At 59.6% G+C, this 19,194-nt stretch overlaps 1 protein-coding gene and 1 long non-coding RNA gene across 3 annotated transcripts in view; one reads left to right on the forward strand and one right to left on the reverse strand.

Annotated features, from left to right (window-relative positions):
• LOC133044936 (uncharacterized) overlaps positions 1-2,051 on the reverse strand; it is a 20,769-nt gene extending 18,718 nt beyond the window's left edge. Inside the window, exon 1 of the long non-coding RNA XR_009690095.1 lies at positions 1,948-2,051. This is a non-coding gene — a long non-coding RNA (uncharacterized LOC133044936). The remainder of the gene's footprint in view (positions 1-1,947) is intronic.
• Positions 1,345-11,406, forward strand: GATA5 (GATA binding protein 5). 2 transcript variants are annotated; one of them, XM_061126873.1, is made up of 7 exons: positions 1,345-1,600; positions 1,785-2,350; positions 3,648-3,820; positions 9,201-9,326; positions 9,805-9,892; positions 10,172-10,299; positions 10,635-11,406. In XM_061126873.1, the coding sequence occupies exons 2-7, from the start codon at positions 1,813-1,815 to the stop codon at positions 10,788-10,790; spliced, it is 1,209 nt and encodes a 402-aa protein (XP_060982856.1). In that variant the 5' UTR covers positions 1,345-1,600; positions 1,785-1,812; the 3' UTR covers positions 10,791-11,406. The 2 variants fall into 2 exon arrangements, with proteins under 2 accessions (XP_060982856.1, XP_060982855.1); XM_061126872.1 differs by having other exon boundaries at positions 1,346-1,600; positions 3,645-3,820.
• Positions 11,407-19,194: the final 7,788 nt, after the last annotated feature.

Genomic DNA, 19,194 nt, shown 5'->3' on the forward strand with positions numbered 1-19,194 from the left:
CCCGTTGGGGTGGTGTGGACCCAGGGGCCCTGAGGGTGGGAGAGGAGGCAGAGACTGGTATGGGTGAGTGTGGGGGAAGCACTGGGAGTGGAGAGTAAAGGGGATAATGAAGACCCCCAAAACCCCTCCCAATGGCACATGCCTAGGCTTTTGAAGAATTCAGAGCCCGTGGGGAAACTTCTATGGGGTCCCCAGCCCAGGTGAGCGTGGAGCCCTTGCTTGCCATCTTCCAGGGGCCTTAGGTGACCTGATGTGCACCCCAAATTCTAGTCTTGTGCTGGAGTAGAGGGAGATGAGCGAGTGCCCACCCCTCCACAGGTGGAGAGCACCCGGACCAATGGTGGAGGTGATGGCCCATTTCTGCAAATGAAAAACATTCATTGTCCCAAGTGTAGCAGCCAAGGGCCCTCCAGTGAGCCCTGCTACGAGGGCTGGTGGTCCAGCGCCTGCTGTAAGGTGGCTGGAGAGTATGGCCTGGTGGGAGGCTGGGTCATCAGCCAGCGAAGCTGCTCGGAGGCCACTTTCACCAGGGTGCTGGCACCTTTGGGCTCACCCAGGGAGTGCCAGGGGCCACCTCCAGACCCGAGTGGCCTCCCACCCTTCCCACATTTCCAGCACCTTGAGGAGACTCTTTGAGAATTCCCCACACAGTGGAAGTCCCCCCACCAAGGGGTGGAGGCAAGGACCTTGGGGAATGGAAGTGCCTCCAGATAGAGGCTGCCCGCTGGACCTGCGTCCCCAGCAGGGAATGAGAAGGGACAGTGCCCTGCTTGGTCACTGAGGAAGCTGCGGGACTTCCACAGGACTTTGCAGGTGCAGTGGCCATGGAACAGGATCTGAGTTCAGGGGAACGGAGCTGGGCTGGGCTGTCACTTCGGGAGCCAGATCCCTGCTAAGGGCCCCAGACCAAGGGCGCAATGAGGAGTCCGCACCACCATATCCAGGATCGCTGCAGAGCCAGGGTCACAGACGCATTCACCGCAGCCCCAGACACTAAACCAGCCGTAGCCGCAGCCCGCCATTAACACCCATCAAGAAGGAGGGCTTCATAAGCCCTAACACGTTTAGAGAAGTCTCGGCGTCGGAGCTCCTCCGGGTAGGCGGCGCCGAGCACCTGGCTGGTTCGTGTTGCCCGCGTTGGCAAGAACTCCGCGCTGGCTGCCCCGTGCCGTGTGCGTCCGGTCGCCTTTCCCGCGGAGCCCCGAGCGCCCGGCCTGCTTCGGTCACGTGGCACCGAGGCCGCAGCCCTGGCTCTGACCCCGCGGGGAGGGAGGGGAGGGCCCCCGGGAGGGAAGGGGCGGCGCGGCGGGGGCGGGCCAGGTCCGGGCGGAGCTGTGCCGAGGGGCGGCCGAGGAGCCGGGTCGCGAAACCGCAAGGACCCCGGCTTCCAGACTGCAGCCCGCCGCCCGCCGCGCCCTCGCGCCTTCGGATCCCCACGACCAGCGGGCGAGTGCCGCAGCCCGGCCCGGCCGCTCGCCCCTACCCAGCCGGGCTCCTTCTCCCAGAGCCCAGAGCCTGCGCCCTGCGGATCCGCCGGTTTCTCCCTCTCTGCGCCCACTAAGCCCACCTGGGAACCTCGGAAGCCCCGGCTGTGAAAGAGGTGAGCTCCGCGTTGTGGCTACGCCCGGATGCCCCACGGGCCGCTCGAGCCGACCCTGCCCCCGGCTATCCTGTCCCCTCGGGTTCCCGCCCCAGGAACCTCCCAGCTGGGGATCCAAACGCGCGACCCGAGCGACAGCACCTGTGGGGCACAGTGGCCGTGACCTGAACTCCCGTCCCTCTAGTCTGCAGGTCAAGGCCACGCCGGGGAAGATGTACCAGAGCCTGGCGCTGGCCCCGAGCCCCAGTCAGACCGCCTACGCGGACTCGGGCGCCTTTCTGCACACGCCCGCCACCGGCTCCCCGGTGTTCGTGCCGCCCGCGCGGGTCCCCCCCATGCTGCCCTACCTGCCGGCGTGCGAACCGGGCCCGCAGGCTCCCGCAATCACCGCGCACCCCAGCTGGGCGCAGGCGGCCGCGGCAGACTCGTCAGCGTTTGGCTCCGGCAGCCCCCACCCACCGGCCGCTCCGCCGCCGGGGACCACTGCCTTCCCCTTTGCGCACAGTTCCCCGGGGCCCGGAGGCGGCACCGGGACCCGGGACAGCGGCGCCTTTCAGGGCGCGATGCTGACTCGGGAGCAGTACCCAGCGGCGCTCGGGAGGCCCGTGAGCTCCTCATACCCCACAGCCTACCCTGCCTACATGAGCGCGGAAGTGGCCCCGTCCTGGACTTCTGGACCCCTGGACGGCAGCGTCCTGCACAGCTTACAGGGCCTCCCGGCTGGCCTCCCTGGCCGCAGGGCCACCTTCGGTGAGTGCGGGACTGGGAACTGGCTCCACTGACCAGGGTCCTGGGTGCTGGCGGTACCCGGATGCAAACCCGCACCCTGCGAAATGTCCCCCTCTCCAGAATCAGGGCTTTTTCAGCCAGGTGGGACACCAGCGTGGGGCAGGCCCAGACCCCGGGGAACGTGTAAACCTGGGTGGAAACCCGCGGCTGCTGGCACCTCACCCACACCAAGATGAAAACCCGGTCTTGAGATCCTTCGTACACATATATCTGTTTTCACTTTTCGTTCATCCAAACCCAGTATCCTGGGATCATACCATTTAGAGCCTATGTCTTAAACGGTTTTTATGAAAAGTTTGGGAAATGACTTTTTTTTAACGCTCAAAATTCTCGTTTATTTAAGTAAACCACCACATTCGTCTCTGTTCTAAAATGTTTACATATTCTAATTTGAGACCCAGTCCCAGTCCCTCTCTGGGATCTAAATTTGAGTGATCGGATTCCAGACCTGTAAAGCTGAGAATTGCTCCCCACCCCCCGTCTGAGTAGTGGGCGCCACCGACTCTTTCTCACCCCTGCTCCCCCAAAACCAAGGGCCATTCCTTTTTTTTTTTTTTTTTTGCTGCTCCGGTCTTTTAGCCTACACTCCTCCTCAGCTCCTTGGCAGCAGCGGCGCAGGAAGCGGGATTCACTTGACCCGGCCGCAGAGGCGCCCCACGCCTGGCGCCCACCCCCGGCCAGGCGATGATTGATCCCCGCCCCACCCCCACCCGATCCAGCCGCCCAAGTGTCGCCAGCGCCCGGCCAGGTCTGGAGGGGCCTGGAGGCCGCGCCGCTGTGGCCGTGTGTGCTGCTCAAGTGGGAGGACTGTGCCGAGACCACGAAAGCTGACAGTGAAGGCACCGCGGTCCCTGTAGGATCCCGCAATCCCCGACTGCCCCTCCGATCGACCCGCGTGGGTCTTCTGCCAGTGAAGACGCTCCTGCCTCCCCGCTGGTCAAAATTAGTGATGCTGGACCCTGTTCCGAGTAGGGCAGTTAGTTCCTGTTGCCCTACCCAGGGTTGCATTTATTAACTCTCCCCCCACCTTATAAAGCATACCTGACGAGTGACTTAAATCTGGCACAAACATCGCTGTGTGTGAATTTAAACTTAAAAAGAAAGTTAGATTCAAAAAAAGAAGTTAGACAAAGTAAATTAGCAAAATAAAGGCACAAAAGGGAAGGGAAGGAAAAGGTGGTGCGAACGCTGCGGCTCAGCGGCTCCCGGGAAGGGCCCGAGCCTCGTCCAGCAGCCGCCCGCCTTGCTCCCGCAGCAGCTGAGCTCCTGGAGGAGTTCCCCGGCGAGGGGCGTGAGTGCGTCAACTGCGGGGCCCTGTCCACGCCGCTGTGGCGCCGCGACGGCACCGGCCACTACCTGTGCAACGCCTGCGGCCTCTACCACAAGATGAACGGTGTCAACCGGCCCCTCGTGCGGCCGCAGAAGCGCCTGGTGAGTGCGGGCAGCCTGGCCGGTCTTCCCCGATCACAGCCTGGGAGCCAGTGGAGCTCCCCGACGGGGAGGGGAGGCTCGGGCAGGATGACAGTACCTGGCCCACTGCCACGGTCCCCCTGTGCTGGGGCCTGCTCCCCCAGAGGGTCTGTGGGGTCTCCCACAAGGGGCTGGGCTGCTCGGAGCTCGACACTGAACCTCCTGTGCCGGGGATCACTGTGCGCCGGCTGGGGACTCAGCCTTGTGACTCTGGGGACTTTGGGCTGCCCGGTGGTGGGGCGGTGGAGAAGCAAGATGACCTGGCCCTCATTCGGGACTGGAGGGAAAAGTGGCCGCTGGATGCTGGCTTTGTTAGCTGACAGTGACTCTTACAGGGGAGGGACACTGGGACCGCTGCCCCTGATATTGCAAGGATGGGTCCAGACCAGGTGTGCGGTCGTTCGCTGGGGGAGATTCGTTTTCACTTTCGCTTCTCTCTGCTGTATGGTTGGTTAGCGAGAGGGGACTGGGCGCCCGAGTTTTGCCCACAGCAGGGCAGAGTCCCCAGAAGCCGTTTAAAGGTTTCCAGTTGCTTTGTTCTCTGCTGTTTTGCAGGCAAACTTTGATGGTCAAGTAATTCTGTCAGTAATTCCATCTGTCCAAAGTCGGGGGGTCGCAGGGGCTTCTTCCCGGGTCCAGGCTAAGGCTTGTGGGAGCCCTACAGGTGGCTTGTTCTGGTGTGTCAGGCCCTGGAGTGTGGAAGGGCTTTCCATGGCAGATCCTGTGGGATGGGCCTGCCACGGCTGCGGGGCGGTCAGTCACAGGCCTTTACTGGAAACCTTTACTGAAGGTTTCCTTTACTGAAGCCCCAGCTATGGTGGCACCGGGGCTGGACGCTCTGAGGCCCCAAAACGGGTGGGCAGGAAGCAGGACTGAGGCAGTCAGCAGCTTGAGGGCAGCTGCTGTTTCTCTTCCTCTGATCTGGCCTGGATTCGGAGGCTCCGTGGGTCCCCCACCTCTCTGCACCCGTGTGGTGCCACTCACAGAGAGGGTCGCCCTCAGAGTTCACAGCACCCCCACTGTTGTGTCTGCCTGTATTCATGCCCACAGCCCAGACAATATCTGTTGTGGCCTCCGGGAAGGGGAATCTGAGGCCAAGGGAGAGGGTCCTAGGGGGCTGTGACCCAGGAGGGCTGGCTCCCTCCTCTGACTCCCTCTGCTCTTCTCGGGTCAGCCCTGAACCAGGTGCCGAGTACACAGGAGAGGTGGGCCACCCTCTCCACCTCATCCCTTGCAGGGCTCACCTCCCGGCAGAAAATTCCTAACTTGAGGGTAGGCGGGCAGAGGCCACCATCTGCACGCTGAGGCATCTACATTCACAACAGCCAGGTGACCACCAGGGGCTTCCCTGGACTTGCATCCGGCTAGCGGCAACCCCAGGCTCAGACCAGGACTGTGGCCTTGAGCTCCCACAAGGCCCCACAAGGGGCCACAAGGCTCACGCTGAGCCTCCTGACTCTGCCCTGGGTCTTCTTGTCTAGCCCCCTGCGAGCTGAATTCAGGAACTGCCCACTACTTGCTGGAAAGGGAAATTGGACAGCCGTGGCCAGCCCCATGGGTGGGCTGAGGACAGACAGGTGCTTGGCCTTGTGAAACCTCTGTTTCCAAGTCTGGGGACATGAAACAATTAGCTTTGGGGTGCCATCTAGGGTGGGGGAATTCCTGCATGTCTGCTCATCTCCCTGAGGCTGCAGGGCCTGGAGGGTGAGCATTGTGCTTGCCCTGAGTCCAGACCCACATGAACCTGAATGTAAAACAAACCCAGGAAGTGTTTGCCAAGCAGTGCTGAGGTTCAGGGCATCCTCATGGCCCCTATACTCCCCGTGTCTCCCTGAGCAGGCTCCTAGGAGGCTCTTCTCACTGGCTGCAGGGTGCCTGCCTGTCCCTCAGGGTGGCCCCACCACTCACCGGGTGGCTGGTCCTTGCAGGGCCAGGCTCCACGTGAAAACCCCAAGATTCTCAGAGTCCCGAGGCCAGAGCACCGCCCGTGTGCTCCTGGCCAAGGAGGTGCTGGGCTGGTCACCCCAGGCTTGGCCTCACTCTCCCTGGACTGTGAGCAGAAGTGATGGCTCAGGAGGGCCCTCTCCAGGAAGAGCTGGTCTCGCCCTCCTTTAAATAATTCCAAACGTCCTAGAAGCTTGTCACCAAGAATATAGGAATGTGACGATGACAAGTGTGCATCCCCCACCTCCCAGCAGGAGCCCCTGGCTGTTCTACCTTTTGCCTCCTGTGTGTATCTTGGGTCACAGGGTGGGGCTTACACCTTTGACCCAAGGCTTCCATCAGTGAAGACGAGTAGTGGGGGGCTGTCGCAGTGGCTTTGCTGATGTGTGCCTGCGGCCAGGCACAGTCTCTGCAAGTGCCACTCGCCCTGGACTGACCCCTGAACATCGGAGCCCAGAAGCCAAACTCTGAGGACGGCAGGCCTGTGAGCCTGAGGCTGGTTCTGGCCCCAGCTCCAGGACATGGCTGTGCCATGGACAGCCCAGCTTCCTTGGGACACTCACCAGCCCTGAGTGAGCCTTCCTGCACAGCCTCGCATCCCCAGCACATGCTGCCCCAAGTGCGGGGGGGGCTCCCACGTCCATCACAAGTCCATCAGGCTAAGTGTCCCCAGGTCTCCCCGCCAAGAGCACGTGGAGGACCTGTTTGAAATGGCAGCGTCTTTGCTGCTCCACCACCTGCAGCCTTTACTTTCCCAACACCCTCTCCAGAGCCCCCCATCCCTGCCAGCCCCCCACCTGGCTCCAGCTGCCCCCTACCATCATTCCTCTGGATGCCTAGATCCTTGTGGAGCCTGACACTCAGGCCAGCTCTGCCACTGGCTTTGAATTTCCACTTCTTTTGAAAAGAACCGACTGAAAGAGAAAAAGAAAATGCAGCCTGGAGAGGCCCAGCGATTGGGGGGCCCTGAGAGTGGCCAGGCCTGGCCGCCTGGCCTGGCCGTGAGTGCAGAAGGACAGAGGGAGGCTCTGGGTGTCCACAGATGGCCCCGGGGATGTGGCCACGGGGTGTGTTCAGCCGAGGGAGGAGGTTCTGTCCATCCCGGGACCACCCCCGCGCCCTGGCCCCTCGTTGTCTGAGCTTCAGTTCCCCACCCCCTGTAAGACACAGACACTGAGGGGATGGAAAAAGATAAATCAACAAGCGCGTCTGAGAATTTTGTCAAGGCCATTCTTTTTACCCATTTTCTTGATTTTAATCTGATTTCCAATTTATGGATTTTAATCTATGCTCACTGGAGAACTGTTCAAACGTGACTTTCGGGTTTCGCTGCACCCCCAGGGTCCAGGAGCTGGGTTCACACCACCTGAGCTTGTGTCCTGTGTATACTTGGTCCACCTGAGGAAGTTTCTGCCCCACCACCACCCGAGTTGGTGCGCGTAGTTCTGCTGCTTCCTAGATGCATGGGCGACTCTGGGGGACATGTGGGGGCACGTGTGTCTGCAGTGGTGCCCACGTGTGTGCAGCTGTGTGGTGTGTTGTTGAAAACAGTGCTGGCATGAAGGCCTCGCATGGGTCTCTTTACGCCCTTACGATAGTGTTCCTATAGGAAGGATTTTAGCAGGAAGTGGCCAGATAGCCCAGGAGGCAGCACTCCTGTGACCCCTGAGTTTCAGTGATGTCAACTTTTTTTTTTTTTTGGAATGTGGGATGGCTGTGTGAACTCTAAGGGGGCAAAAGCTGGTAAGAGCCCCCGAGGGTCCCAGCTGGTTTGGAGGGGAAGGGCCTCAGGCCATGGTCCTCCTGGTCTGAAGGCACAGCAGGAGTAAGGAACCATGATGTAGCCCGGGAAGGTAGCTCAGGGTGACCAGATTGATTACTAAATGCACCGTTAGGTGTGAATTTCACACAAACAACAAATAGCATTTTAAATGTGTCCCAAATATTGCATAGAGTGTACTTACAGAAAATATTTACTGTTTATCTGAAATTCAATTCTAACTGGGCATCCTGTTTGCATGTTTGTTCAATCTAGGAACCTTGGGGAGGTCCCAAGAACCTCCTCCCACCTTAAGAAAATGAATGGACTGGGGGCTCAGGAGATTCTGGACATGTGGTGGGGGGAGCAGCAGCAGGGATGGGAGGAGATGCTGCCTCATGCGGGATAGTAGGCCGGGGGGTGCTGCGCCTCCATTTGGGCATAGCTCCCTGCAGCCAAGAGGCAGATGGAAGGGAGGAAAGGGGACAGGGAGGAGAGAGACTTGAGTAGTGTCCAGTAAAAGCAGCTGCTCTCTAGACAAGGTCAGGACGTGGTTGCCAGCCCTCCAGGGCGGTGTCAGGCTGGGGGCCACTTGACTGGGGGGCTGGGGCTCCTGTGTCAGGGCCGTGTCCCACCATCTGCCCTGGGGCTGCGGCCACCACTGACCTTCCACTTCTGCTGGGCCCAGGCCGGCCACCAGCTCTCTGCACTCCAACCAGGGCGCAGGTCCACCCCTAGGCCCCCAGGGAGACCACTGGTGATGCCTGCCAGGCTGGATGTCAGGCCCCATACAGCTGTGGCCTGGAGGCCGCCGGCCAGAGGGTGGGGTCTCTCCAGCCAGGCCAGGAGCTCCGGCCCTGCCCTCCCTCCGGAGCCTCCTAGGCCTCGTCCCTTCTCTGTCTTGGCCTTTGTGCCCCGGATCCCAAGGCAGAGTCCTGCCCTGGAGATCGGAGGCCGGGCCTCAGACTAAACAGGGCGGATTCCCTGAACTTCTGACAGCTGCCCAACCCAGGGAGGGAGGAGATGAGGCTTTTCCAGGTCTGTGTCTTCTTGGGAATGGTTGGTGGGGGTCTCCAGACAGGCCCCACTCTCCCTCCCAGGCCAGTGAGCAGCAAGGGCAGATGTGGACACCCACTGCCCACTGTCTGGTGCAAGCAGTTGAGCTAGCATGTGCTCAGAGCCCCAAGTCTTCAGAGGCAGGCCCCCTGAATGTTCAGTCTGGGGTCTGACCCGAGGGGGCCCTATGGCCCCTAAGGGTACTGTTCCACCACAGAAATACAGAGTGAAGGCCCAGGGTTGGTTAAAAAGAGGCCACAATGGAAACCCAGCAGCCTGTGTGTCCTGCACTCCTCACAAGATCCTGACCCCGCAATGGACCTAGGCAGGTCTGCTGTCACCCCAATTTTATTGATAGGGAAGCTGAGGCCCAGAAGGGTGAAGTGACCTGTCCCAGGGCTCCTGGGCACTAGGTCAAAGCTCCTGCCCACAAGGAATCTTGGGCAGCCTCAGGACCTTAGCGCCCAAAGGCCTCTCACCCAGCCCCTTGCATACCCAACCCCATAGCTGGTCAGCCCTGAGCCCAGTGTCCATCCTCCTCCGGGCTGCACCTGCTGCGCTCACCCAGCCTCCCATCCACAGTCCTCATCCCGCCGGGCTGGCCTCTGCTGCACCAACTGCCACACCACCACCACCACCCTCTGGCGGCGCAACGCAGATGGCGAGCCGGTGTGCAACGCCTGCGGGCTCTACATGAAGCTGCACGGGGTGAGCGGGGCCATGGGGCTGCCGGCACAAGTGCACCCCCAGCCCGAGACGGGGCTGAGGAACCGGGTAGGGTGTCGATCAGGCGGGGCCTGGGCTGAGCAGGTACACGCTTGTACACATGTGGCCCCACTGCCCATACCATGCACACATGTTCCTGCTAGACTGGTGGTACAGACGGGCTCTCGGAAACCATAGCTTCACTGCAGCTTCCCTGCAGCCATTCAGCCTGGGACAGAGGCTAGACACCCCCAGGGCTCTTCTAGACCCTCCAGCCCCCAGCCCTGGGAGGCTGGGGTGGGACAGGCTTCGCCCCACCCTGCCTGAAGGAAAGCACTGAGCCTGGGGGTTAGCAACTCCCCAAACAGGGCCACAGCAGTGACTAGCTCTGCAGGGCTGAGATCCTGGCAGATGGCCATGCAAGAGGCCACAGGTGTGACTGCAGACAGTGACTAGCCATCCACCCCTGCCTCCCTGCCAGGTACCGCGGCCCCTGGCGATGAAGAAAGAGAGCATCCAGACACGGAAACGGAAGCCAAAGAACATTGCCAAGACCAAGGGCTCCTCAGGTACGGGGGCCAGGGCTGGGGGAGGCCTCCTATGGGGAATCACTCTGGGTGCTTCACATTCCACCATTAGGGATTCACATGTTTGGTGCAAGCATCATCTTCCTGAAGTGCGAGTCCCTGCCACTGCCCTGGGATGGTTCTGGCTGGGGGAGGGACTGGGGTGGCCTGGGTTCATGGCATAAGGCAGGGGCTCCAGTGGAGGAGGCCACATCCACTCCCACCCCATGTTACCAGATCTGCAGTGTCTATAAATGCCCCATCTTCCCTCACCCCTGCCAGGGTCTGCAGGACACACCACAGCCTCCCCACCAGCCTCTGTCCCTGACCCAGAGGTTTCAGCAGCCACTCTGAAGCCCGAGCCCAGCCTGGCATCCCCTTCATGCCCCGGGCCCAGTGTCACCTCCCAGGTAAGGAAGACGGGGTGGGTGGGGTGCGCAGAGCTGGTTCCCAAGCACTTCCGGGAGGAGCCCTGGCATCTTGGCCAGGTCAGAGCCCCCACGGGCCCCTCCTGGAAACTCGGGGCTGGACACACAGCTGGCCGATGGAGCCAGGGGGTGCCCTGTGGCCAACGCTGACTGAGAACCCTTCCGAGGTTATCACATCGTTCCTCACAAGGAGTGCCCATCCCATTCCAGGAGCTGAGGAAGCCCCTTAGGGGAGACCTTCCTGTTGAAGGGCTCCCACCCTCAGGTGGGCCAGCCAACTGTTCCCAAGGCTCACACATGGCCCGTCCTCCCTGCAGGGCTCTGCACAGGTGGATGACCCCCTGGCCCCCAGCCACCTGGAGTTCAAGTTCGAGCCTGAGGACTTTGCTTTGCCTTCTGCAGCCCTGGGCCAGCAGGCTGGCCTTGGTGGGGCCCTGCGCCAGGAGGCCTGGTGTGCACTGGCTTTAGCCTAGGTACCTGGGCACCCCAGGGACCCACCTCGCTGCCTCTTTACTCCAACACAAAAGGAGACCGCCAGGCCTGCTGCTAGAAGAGACTGGAGCCAGCTGGACCTGGAAGAGCTGGGTGTCCCTCAACGCAGCGGCCATGGCCTTCTGTGTAGATGGGAGGAGGGCTCGAGCCCCCTCCCTGGACAGCAAGGGACCTTCAAGTGATGTGCAAGGCTCTGGCTGACCCAGGGCTCCCAGCCCCCACTTGAATTCTGTCGTCAACACTTGCCGTCGTCATGTTTACAGGTTGTAGCAGCAGGAAAAAACACCTTCCTGTTGTAAAACCAAGATCACAGGTGAAACGACTGAGGCCAGGCAGCAGCGGGGGACGAGGGGGCTGCCAGACACAGGGCTTCCCTGGCCTCCCTCAGGCTGCCCACTTCCCATGTTTGATGGATAGAGACACGGCATGGAGACCGCGCCCTCCTTGGAGCATGGGACAGCCAGGGACAGATGGGCAGGTTGTGCACCGTACCAGGATGCCACCCCGAGGGGCCGATCACATTGTAGTCATCGTGGACTGGTATTTATTTGTATGGTTTTCCCCAGACAGGGCAGTAAAGAGCCTTCCTTGTTCTGACTGAATCTGTGGCTATATTGTGACCATTTCGTACGTCAAGGTACCTGGGACCCCCATTTTGACTCACAGGGGCACTCTCAGGGCCGATGGTGGGGTGACCACAGGTCCTGCTCATCTGGGTCTGTCCCAGCAGCATCACCAATAACACCCCCTTTCACTTACAAAGCCATCCCTCACCCCAGGGCTGGATGACAAATTAGCTGTTGTGCTGGGTAGAGGCACCTCTGCCCAAGGAGCTGACAACGGCTCACAGCCTAACGGCAGAGGCAGCAGAGAGTGGGGCCCCCTGCAGAAGGGCCCCTCCATCCCTCCCGTCCTGCAGCTGCCCTTCACCAACAAGACCTTCTGATTTTTCCATGGAAGCCAGAAACTGGGCTTTCTTTTTTTAATGTAAAATCTTCCAATTGAAAGCTTTCACCTCCAACTCCCAATTTGATTCAGAAAGCTCAAGTTTTGTAAACCATCTAAAACAGCCATTGTCGTGCTATCCTATGTAAAAACGTCTCCTTCGTATTTAAGAACACTCATCCTTCCTGAATGTGTCCCTTCATCCTGAGTCTGTACCTCGAGATTCAACCAGCTGCGTCTCCACATGACCTTGTCTTTTTTTTTTTTTTTTTTTTTAAGACAAACGACACCATCAGAAAACATGTAAAATAAAAACTTGATTTTGCTCTCCTCTCCCCATCACCGGTGGGTTCCGGGCCTCATCCCTGCCTGCTGGGATCCATTCAGGCCGTTTCTCCTTCCAGAAACACGTCCCCGGGGGCCGGGCTGCAGGACCTCACTGGCTATCCTGGGTTGTGCCAGGGGTTCCTAAGGACTTGATGAGGCCCCTGAACACCGGGCGCCTTTGAGGGTGCCACCAACACAAGGGCGGGACACTGGGTGGAGCAGCCCAGGGACCACTTGGAGGTCAGGCAGACTCCAGTCGAGCCCCTGTCCCTATCCTGGCCTGGGGCTCTAGGGGAGGGGGAGGGGCAGCAAACATCCCCCTGCAGAGCGAAAGAGTGATGCGGACAGAGGAGGTGGCAGGGAATGCCAGGTGAGAACCATGAGACAGTGCCACCACTTCGGTGGTCGTGGTGGGAGCACCCCTCCTCCAAGTGAGCACCGCACCCTGTGTGGACCAGCGAGTCTCCGACTCCTTCCTCCGAAGGGCAGGCTCCGATCTCCTTCCTCCCCAGAGAAAGAAAAAGCACCTGAGAAGTGGCAGGTGGCTGAGAGAGGTGACACAAGGCGCAGGGCCCCTGCAGGGCCCTGAGTGACCTGAGCAGTCTTCTTGGAGGAGCCTGCAGCTCCATGAGCAGAATGCAATAGGGAGGAGGGGGCTGGACGCCCCACCCAGGAAGAGAGGTCCTGAGAAGGAGTGTTTGGCAAAGAGGAAGGAAGAGGCCATCTCTTCCTCCTGGGATGGGGGAAGCTGAGCCCCCACCTCTGGACGTGAGGAGCTTCAGGGGAGAGCATCTCAGTTTAAGCCTTTCTCCCCAGCCTCTCTGCAGGACCCGGAAGCTGTCAGGACCAGAGCCTGAATATAGCCGCCTGGCACCCCACTTCCTGCAGCTCTTCCTCCCGCCTGCCGGCCCCGCGGCTCTGCCCGGCCGGCCATAAACAACCGGATGAGCCGGGGAGGCTGGCAGGCGTGGGCAGCTCCAGGCCGCTTATCAGACGACAGGATGGAAAGAAAGGCCACTTCATCTGTGCTGCCTGCTGCCTGCACCTCATTTCCCACGTCTTTCAAACTAGAGCAGTGTCCAGGGAGCCTGGGTGGAGGGGGCCACAGCTCCTCCAGCCGGGGAAGCTCCCTCCCATCCATGGGAAGTGTCCACCGAGCCCCGCTGTGCTCTGTCCTGGGTGCCTGGGGAAGGGAGATCAGACTGGCTGGGGAAGCTGGAATATTGGGGACATGGCATAGAAACAGGGAGACCCAGGGGCACTGGGGTTTTTGATCCAGAAAAAGCATTTTCAGTGCACCCTTCTCCCCACTTAAAGCTCTTAACCTGTTGCCTTGCTCCAGACGCAGAACAAGGAGGCTGACAGCATCCCAGGGCAGTCTGGAAGCACAGCAGCTCCTCCCCCGGCCTGGCTGGGCATCCTCGAAGAGGATGTCAGGGTTGTGATCCCCAGTGGCTCCCCCTCGCTCTGCTTTCCCCAGTCTTGGGGAAAATGATGCCGTTAGTCAGCAGCATATCCCCTGCCCACAGCAGTATATCCCCTCTACACAGCAGGCGCATGTCCATCCTGTGGGCCCTTTAGTTGGGGCATCGCTGCCACGCAAGCTGCCTGCACCAGCTCAACCCTTCAGGGCAGCCAGGCCGCCGTGTCTAGCTGTGCCCAGACCCCCTGAGCTTCCTGGTGGAGCTGGGGCCAAAGTTAGTTTTCCCTTCGTTACTGAAAAACATGGCTCTTTAAAAATGGGTGCCAATTCTGTAAGCCTCTCATCTGAAAACATCATGTGCTTCTTAAGAAGTGAAAATCGTCCTTTGGAGGAAGCAGTGCAGGTTACCCACTCTTTATCTGACCAGATAAGGGCCTTTCTTGGACAAGACCTGCTACTGTCGCCATCATCCTAGGAGAGCCATTCTGCCACCAAGCATGCAGGCTGCAGCCTCGGGGGACAGGGTGATAGATGTGTAGTCTTCCCTGCCCTCCCTCTGCCACAAGCCTGGGGGAAGTTCACAGGGCTCGGGGCGGTTGTCCTTCAGAAGTTCCAGCCCCCACGTAGACCCCTACTCAGCAGAGGGGAAAGGAGGTCAAAGAGATCTAGCACCCCTGAGACTGTGAGGCTGCAGGCCCCAGGGTGCCCCGTCTTGCTCATGTGCACTTCAGTGGGGGCTGAACCGGCCCCAAAGAGGAGGGGGCTGGTGAGTCCCACAGTCCCACTGGAGCCAGGGTGGAGGGGGTCGGCCCTCGAAGACCACGTGGAAGCCACGGGGGGCAGCCCCCCCTGCAATGCCCCGCGAGGCCCGCCAAGATGTTGACACGGACGGCTCCAGCCGCCTTATTTATTATCTGATAAAGGGTTCTCGGCACCGCGGGTGGACGGCGTCTGGCTGCGCTGGGGCCTGGGAGAGGGAGGAGGCTGGGTGGGGGCCGGGGGCCGGAGCAGGCCTCCACACTGGACTCTGGGGCAGGACACACGGAGGAATCTAGACTTTTCCTTCTCCAGCCAACAGCCTTCCTTCACTGCCAACAAGCCTACAGGCCAAGGAGAAGCCCTGCTCCTGCACGGAGGGCCCCGGGGACCTCCTGAATGGGTGTCACACCTCCCGAGAACTGCACCCTACCCCATGCTCCCCCTGGTTTCCAGAAAACCCCCAGCGGGGGGCCTCCTCTCCATCCAACCCCTCCCACCCAATTACTGCTGCAGCCCATCCCCCACCCTGCTGCTTGGCCCGAAGCTCAGACTTTCCATGATGCAAATCTGGGCCTGTTTCTCCTTTGCTTGCAAATGCTCTGGCCCAGGTACTGCCCAGCAACTGCATGGATGGTCCAGCTACCACCACCTTGTGGCCTCAGGGACCCCCTCCCAGCACCTGCATCACTTGGGTACGGGGACCCTCGCCGACCTCCAAACGTGTCACTCCTCTGGGCCTTTGTATGGGCTGTTCCCTCTGACTGTGCGCCTAACCGGGATGTGGTCCTCAAGGGTCAAGACCCCTGATGCCACCTCCTCCACAGAGCCTTCCTTGGGCAGTCAGAATCCAAAGGTCTCCACCAGGCAGGGTTGTCATAGAAACAACCTAGCTGAACAACAAGAGGAGGTGGGCTAAATGGCTGAGGGAATGTATGTGGTAAGCCTCCTAAGAGCATTTGACAATTACAGCTTAGCCCAGAGTTTTTTCCCTGAATCTTTTTTTTATGACCAAGAAGGAGACAACTAGGGGCCATCCGTGGGGTCTCCATGTTCAGCCCTGCCCACCAATATCACCACTTCCTTGTGCATCTGAGAGAGACCCACATGAGGCTGCAGGGAAAGGGAGTTGGGGGGCTCCAGGACAGGCAGGGGCCATCTGGGGCCCCTTGGGGGCCTGGTCATCCTAGCAACCAGCTCAGAACCCTCAGACATCTCTCCCACGCAATGGGCTGCCTGTGGCCCTTGGTGCTGCCCCCTTTGGCAAGGATGGCTCCTCCCAGCTGATCACTTCCTGTCTGAGCATCCTAAAGTCTAATCCCCACCATTCCAGGCAAGGCCCAGCCCAGTGCCTCCTCTGCGGTGCTGCAGCCATCCTGACACCTGCCCATTCCGTAACCACAGATTTGAATATTCCTGTGCTTGCCTGGTCTCGCCCACTAGAACACAGGTTCCCTGTGAGCAGAGGCCTTGTCCAATCCATTCCCCTGTGTCTGGTGATGAGCCCAGCACCTGGCCAACACTCAGTGATGGAGGAAGGAATGCATGGATAGACCATGGGCCCGGCCCCTGCTGACTTGTGGGGTTGGGCTGACTAGTCACCTGCACAAAGCTCATCCATCCACCTAGGGGTGATGGGCTTCTGACCACCTTCTGTCACCCTTTAGGGCTCTCAGTCCTGCTGGGGATGCCAGCAACAGGGACAAAAGGCATAGGGAGCCTGGGTATCGGGTGTCCCCAGAAATACAGATGTGAAATGAGACCCTGTACCTATCCTGGGTTGGGGGCTGGGTGGGCTGCAGGGCTCTTACCTGTCCCTGGATGTTCTCAGGCCTGGACAGCCGTGTGCAGGGACCAGGAAAAGGAGGGGCCACTCAAAGTGCCACCCGGCGGGCAGGCCTCACCCCAGAAGACCCATGGATGTTGCCCAGGCTGTGTCGGCCAGATTCTGGTTCCCAGAAGCTTGGAAACGACTCTGGGAGGGGAAGGGCAGGAAGCCCCACCATGCTCTGAAGGCTTCACTTCTGGCCTCTGACCTCATCGCTTCCGAGTCATATCTCCCGTGTGTAAAACGGGCCAAGTGGTTGGAGGTCACAATTTCCAAGTTCAGTTCTGGCATTTCTTTGCTTTTTAATATGCAGAGGTGCTCAGAACACAATCAGAGACTGGGCCTTTTGTCTTGACCTCCCAGAGACCCTGGTGGCCAGGAATACACCGCAGGCTCTGTGGAGGGAGTGAGGCTGCCCACCTGTGCGAGGAGAGGAGTGAGGCCATGTAGGGGCAGGATGGAGACAGAGGACACAGCGCAATGTTGACCCCTGACCTCCCCACCCCCAGGGTCTAGCAGTCACAGCCCCCTCTTCCCATGGCCTGTGCTGGGCTGTGTATCCCTGGACCCAAGGAGTCCCCCAGACCCTCTTGTCTGCACTGTGCTGCCTCTCGGAAGACAAGGCAGATACTGGGGGAGGGGGAGTGACAGAGCCCCTGCCACAGGTGAAGCAGGTGAGATCTACCAAAGAATTTGGAGGACATACCCCCCATAATTTTCACATGTATCAGGCAGAACTGCTGACCACGGGCCAAGACCAGCCGTGTCCCTCTCACAGAAGTCCTTCCAGCAAGTCTAAAATGGGATGGGGGGCTGGTGGTGAGAGGAGTCAGGAGGGGCCCCACACTGCTGGGCCTGTTGGTCAAGAGCAGCCCTTCAATCTCCCTACTGGGGAGCTCCCCTGATGGGGGCTCCTGACTCCACCAGGCAGAACTCAGAGGTTACCCAAGGGCACTGGTGAGCTTGAGGCCAGCCCTCAGACCCCCCGAGGCTGATCACTGCCTTAACCCACCCTGGAAACCAGAGGTCTTGGGCTTGAGGGTTGGGGGTTGCATCCACCTAGAGGACAGGAATGGTCCTCAACTTGAAGGCAGCCTCCACTGGCCCATCTCTCACCCCTGGGAGCAAGGACTGGGGAAAAGGGACAGAAGAAGGGGGCGGGACGGGCCCTTGGCTCCGGTCACAAGGGGTGGTCTGATTTCCTCAACCAAGTCCGGAAGTCCGTCTCAGACACATGGGAACAAAATCAGCTGAGATGAATGGCTTTGGGGATCCTCCCCCCAGAGAGCCCCTGCTGGGTTCCAGAAGGGTAGTCATCCCTCCATGAGCTCCTCCGAGTCCTCAGTACAGAGCCCGGAACCCTGAAATCACAGCCCAGTGGTTAGGGAGAGCATAATGGGTTTCTCTGAAGCTTTTAAACTAAACACAGAAAACCCTTAAAGCAGCGGCCTCCTTAAATCAACAGCTCTGAGCCAGCACGTGCCGCCCACTGATGATCTGGGTTCTCCTCAAGCCGCGCCAGGATTTTCTGGAGAAAGATTTAAGGCCCGCCAGCCCGGCCCCGTGAACCTTCCTAACTAAAACACGGGGCCGTCCGCTTCCGGCCTGCTGGTCACTGAGAAGTGGCCACTCCCCCACTCTTGTCCCTAGCGGCTTCCTGCACTGTGGCCCCCAGACTCTGCGGAGCGCCTCGGCCACGCGCAGATAAATCTCCCTTGTTTATTTTATGAATGAGAAGGGACATTAAATACTCAAACGAAGTACGTCTCTGCACTCTGGGGCCAAGAGACACTTAGAGCGCCGGCCCTCCCTGGGGCCCTTAGTCGTGTCCGACTGTTTGAGACTCCATGGACTGAAGCACGCCAGTCTTCCCTGTCTTTCACTTTCTCCCGGAGTTTGCTCAAACTCATGTCCATTGAATCGGTGATGCTATCTAACCATCTCATCCTCTGTTGTCCCCTTCTCCTCCTGCCCTCAATCTTTCCCAGCATCAGGTCTTTTCTAACGAGTCAGCTCTTGGCATCAGGTAGCCAAAGTGTTGAAGCTTCAGCTTCAGTCCTTCCAATGAATATTCAGGATTGATTTCCTTTAGGATGGACAGCTTTGATCTACTTGCAGTCCAAGGGATTCTCAAGAGTCTTATCCAGAGGCTGCTCTGAAACACCCTTGACCCACTGCATTGCCCCCTCACCATCCCTCTACACACTCGCACCCCTGCCCCTAACTGTGGGATCCCACCCTCTGGGCCTCAGCCCAGCTCCAGCTTCCTTAGACTCAGCTATTCCACCAGTGCTCCCCAAGCACCCCCATACATGGCTGCTCCCCCACAAAGTGGGGGGCTCCCAGCCTCTCGCTCCCTCCTGCCTCCCGCAGATCCCAGCTCTGAGACGGGCATGCAGCAGGCATTCCATACAGGTCAGTCCCAGGCAGGTAAGGATGGAGGGGGCCCAGGGCCCATGCCAGGCCTGTGGAGAGTGGGCTGGGCACCCCTCCTCTCAAGACCCAGAGGTATCTCACGCTCCTGTTCCCCCTGCCCCAACCGAGACACGTGGAGAAGAACCCTGTCAGAATGACAATAGGCTTTAAAAATACCCCGAGGGCAGGCAGGATTTCCCAGGAACAGCATAAATTCTGTCCAGCGGAAGTTATAAATATCAAATAATGCTAATTCGGAGTCGTCAGTCATCCGGGGACAGCCTTGTCCTTTGTGACAGCAAGGGATGTTTTTCCAGATTAGTGATTTATTGCCCTTTACAGTTAAATCCAGCTACAGTCAAAAAGAGGAAAAATGGAAAAAACAGAGTTTCCCTGGAGCCACTGAGAGCTGGGGCAGTGCCTGGACCACCTCTGTCCTGGCCCCCAGGCCTGGGAGCAGCCCCTGCCACTGCCCCAATCTGTCCCCTCCCCGCCCCCCACCCCCCCAATCAGCAGCCCTGACTCAGGTTCCCTCGGGGTCCCAGAGTTGTCCTTTGTTGTTGTTCAGTCGCTCAGCTGTGTCCGACTCTGCGACTCTGTGTCTCACTCATGGACTGCAGCACACCAGGCTTCTCTGTTCTTCACCATCTCCCGGAGCTCACTCAAACTTGTGTCCATTGAATGGGTGATG

Source organism: Dama dama, chromosome 23 (assembly GCF_033118175.1).
Source record: "Dama dama isolate Ldn47 chromosome 23, ASM3311817v1, whole genome shotgun sequence".
NCBI lineage: Eukaryota > Metazoa > Chordata > Mammalia > Artiodactyla > Cervidae > Dama > Dama dama.

What these genes read in the sequence shown, in the direction of transcription:
- GATA5 (XM_061126872.1), top strand. Translation starts at nt 1,813, where the DNA reads ATGTACCAGAGCCTGGCGCTGGCCCCGAGCCCCAGTCAGACCGCCTAC. An exon ending in TGCGGCCGCAGAAGCGCCTG is followed by an intron (nt 3,821 to 9,200) that starts GTGAGTGCGGGC and finishes TCCCATCCACAG; the next exon opens with TCCTCATCCCGCCGGGCTGG. An exon ending in CAAGACCAAGGGCTCCTCAG is followed by an intron (nt 9,893 to 10,171) that starts GTACGGGGGCCA and finishes CACCCCTGCCAG; the next exon opens with GGTCTGCAGGACACACCACA.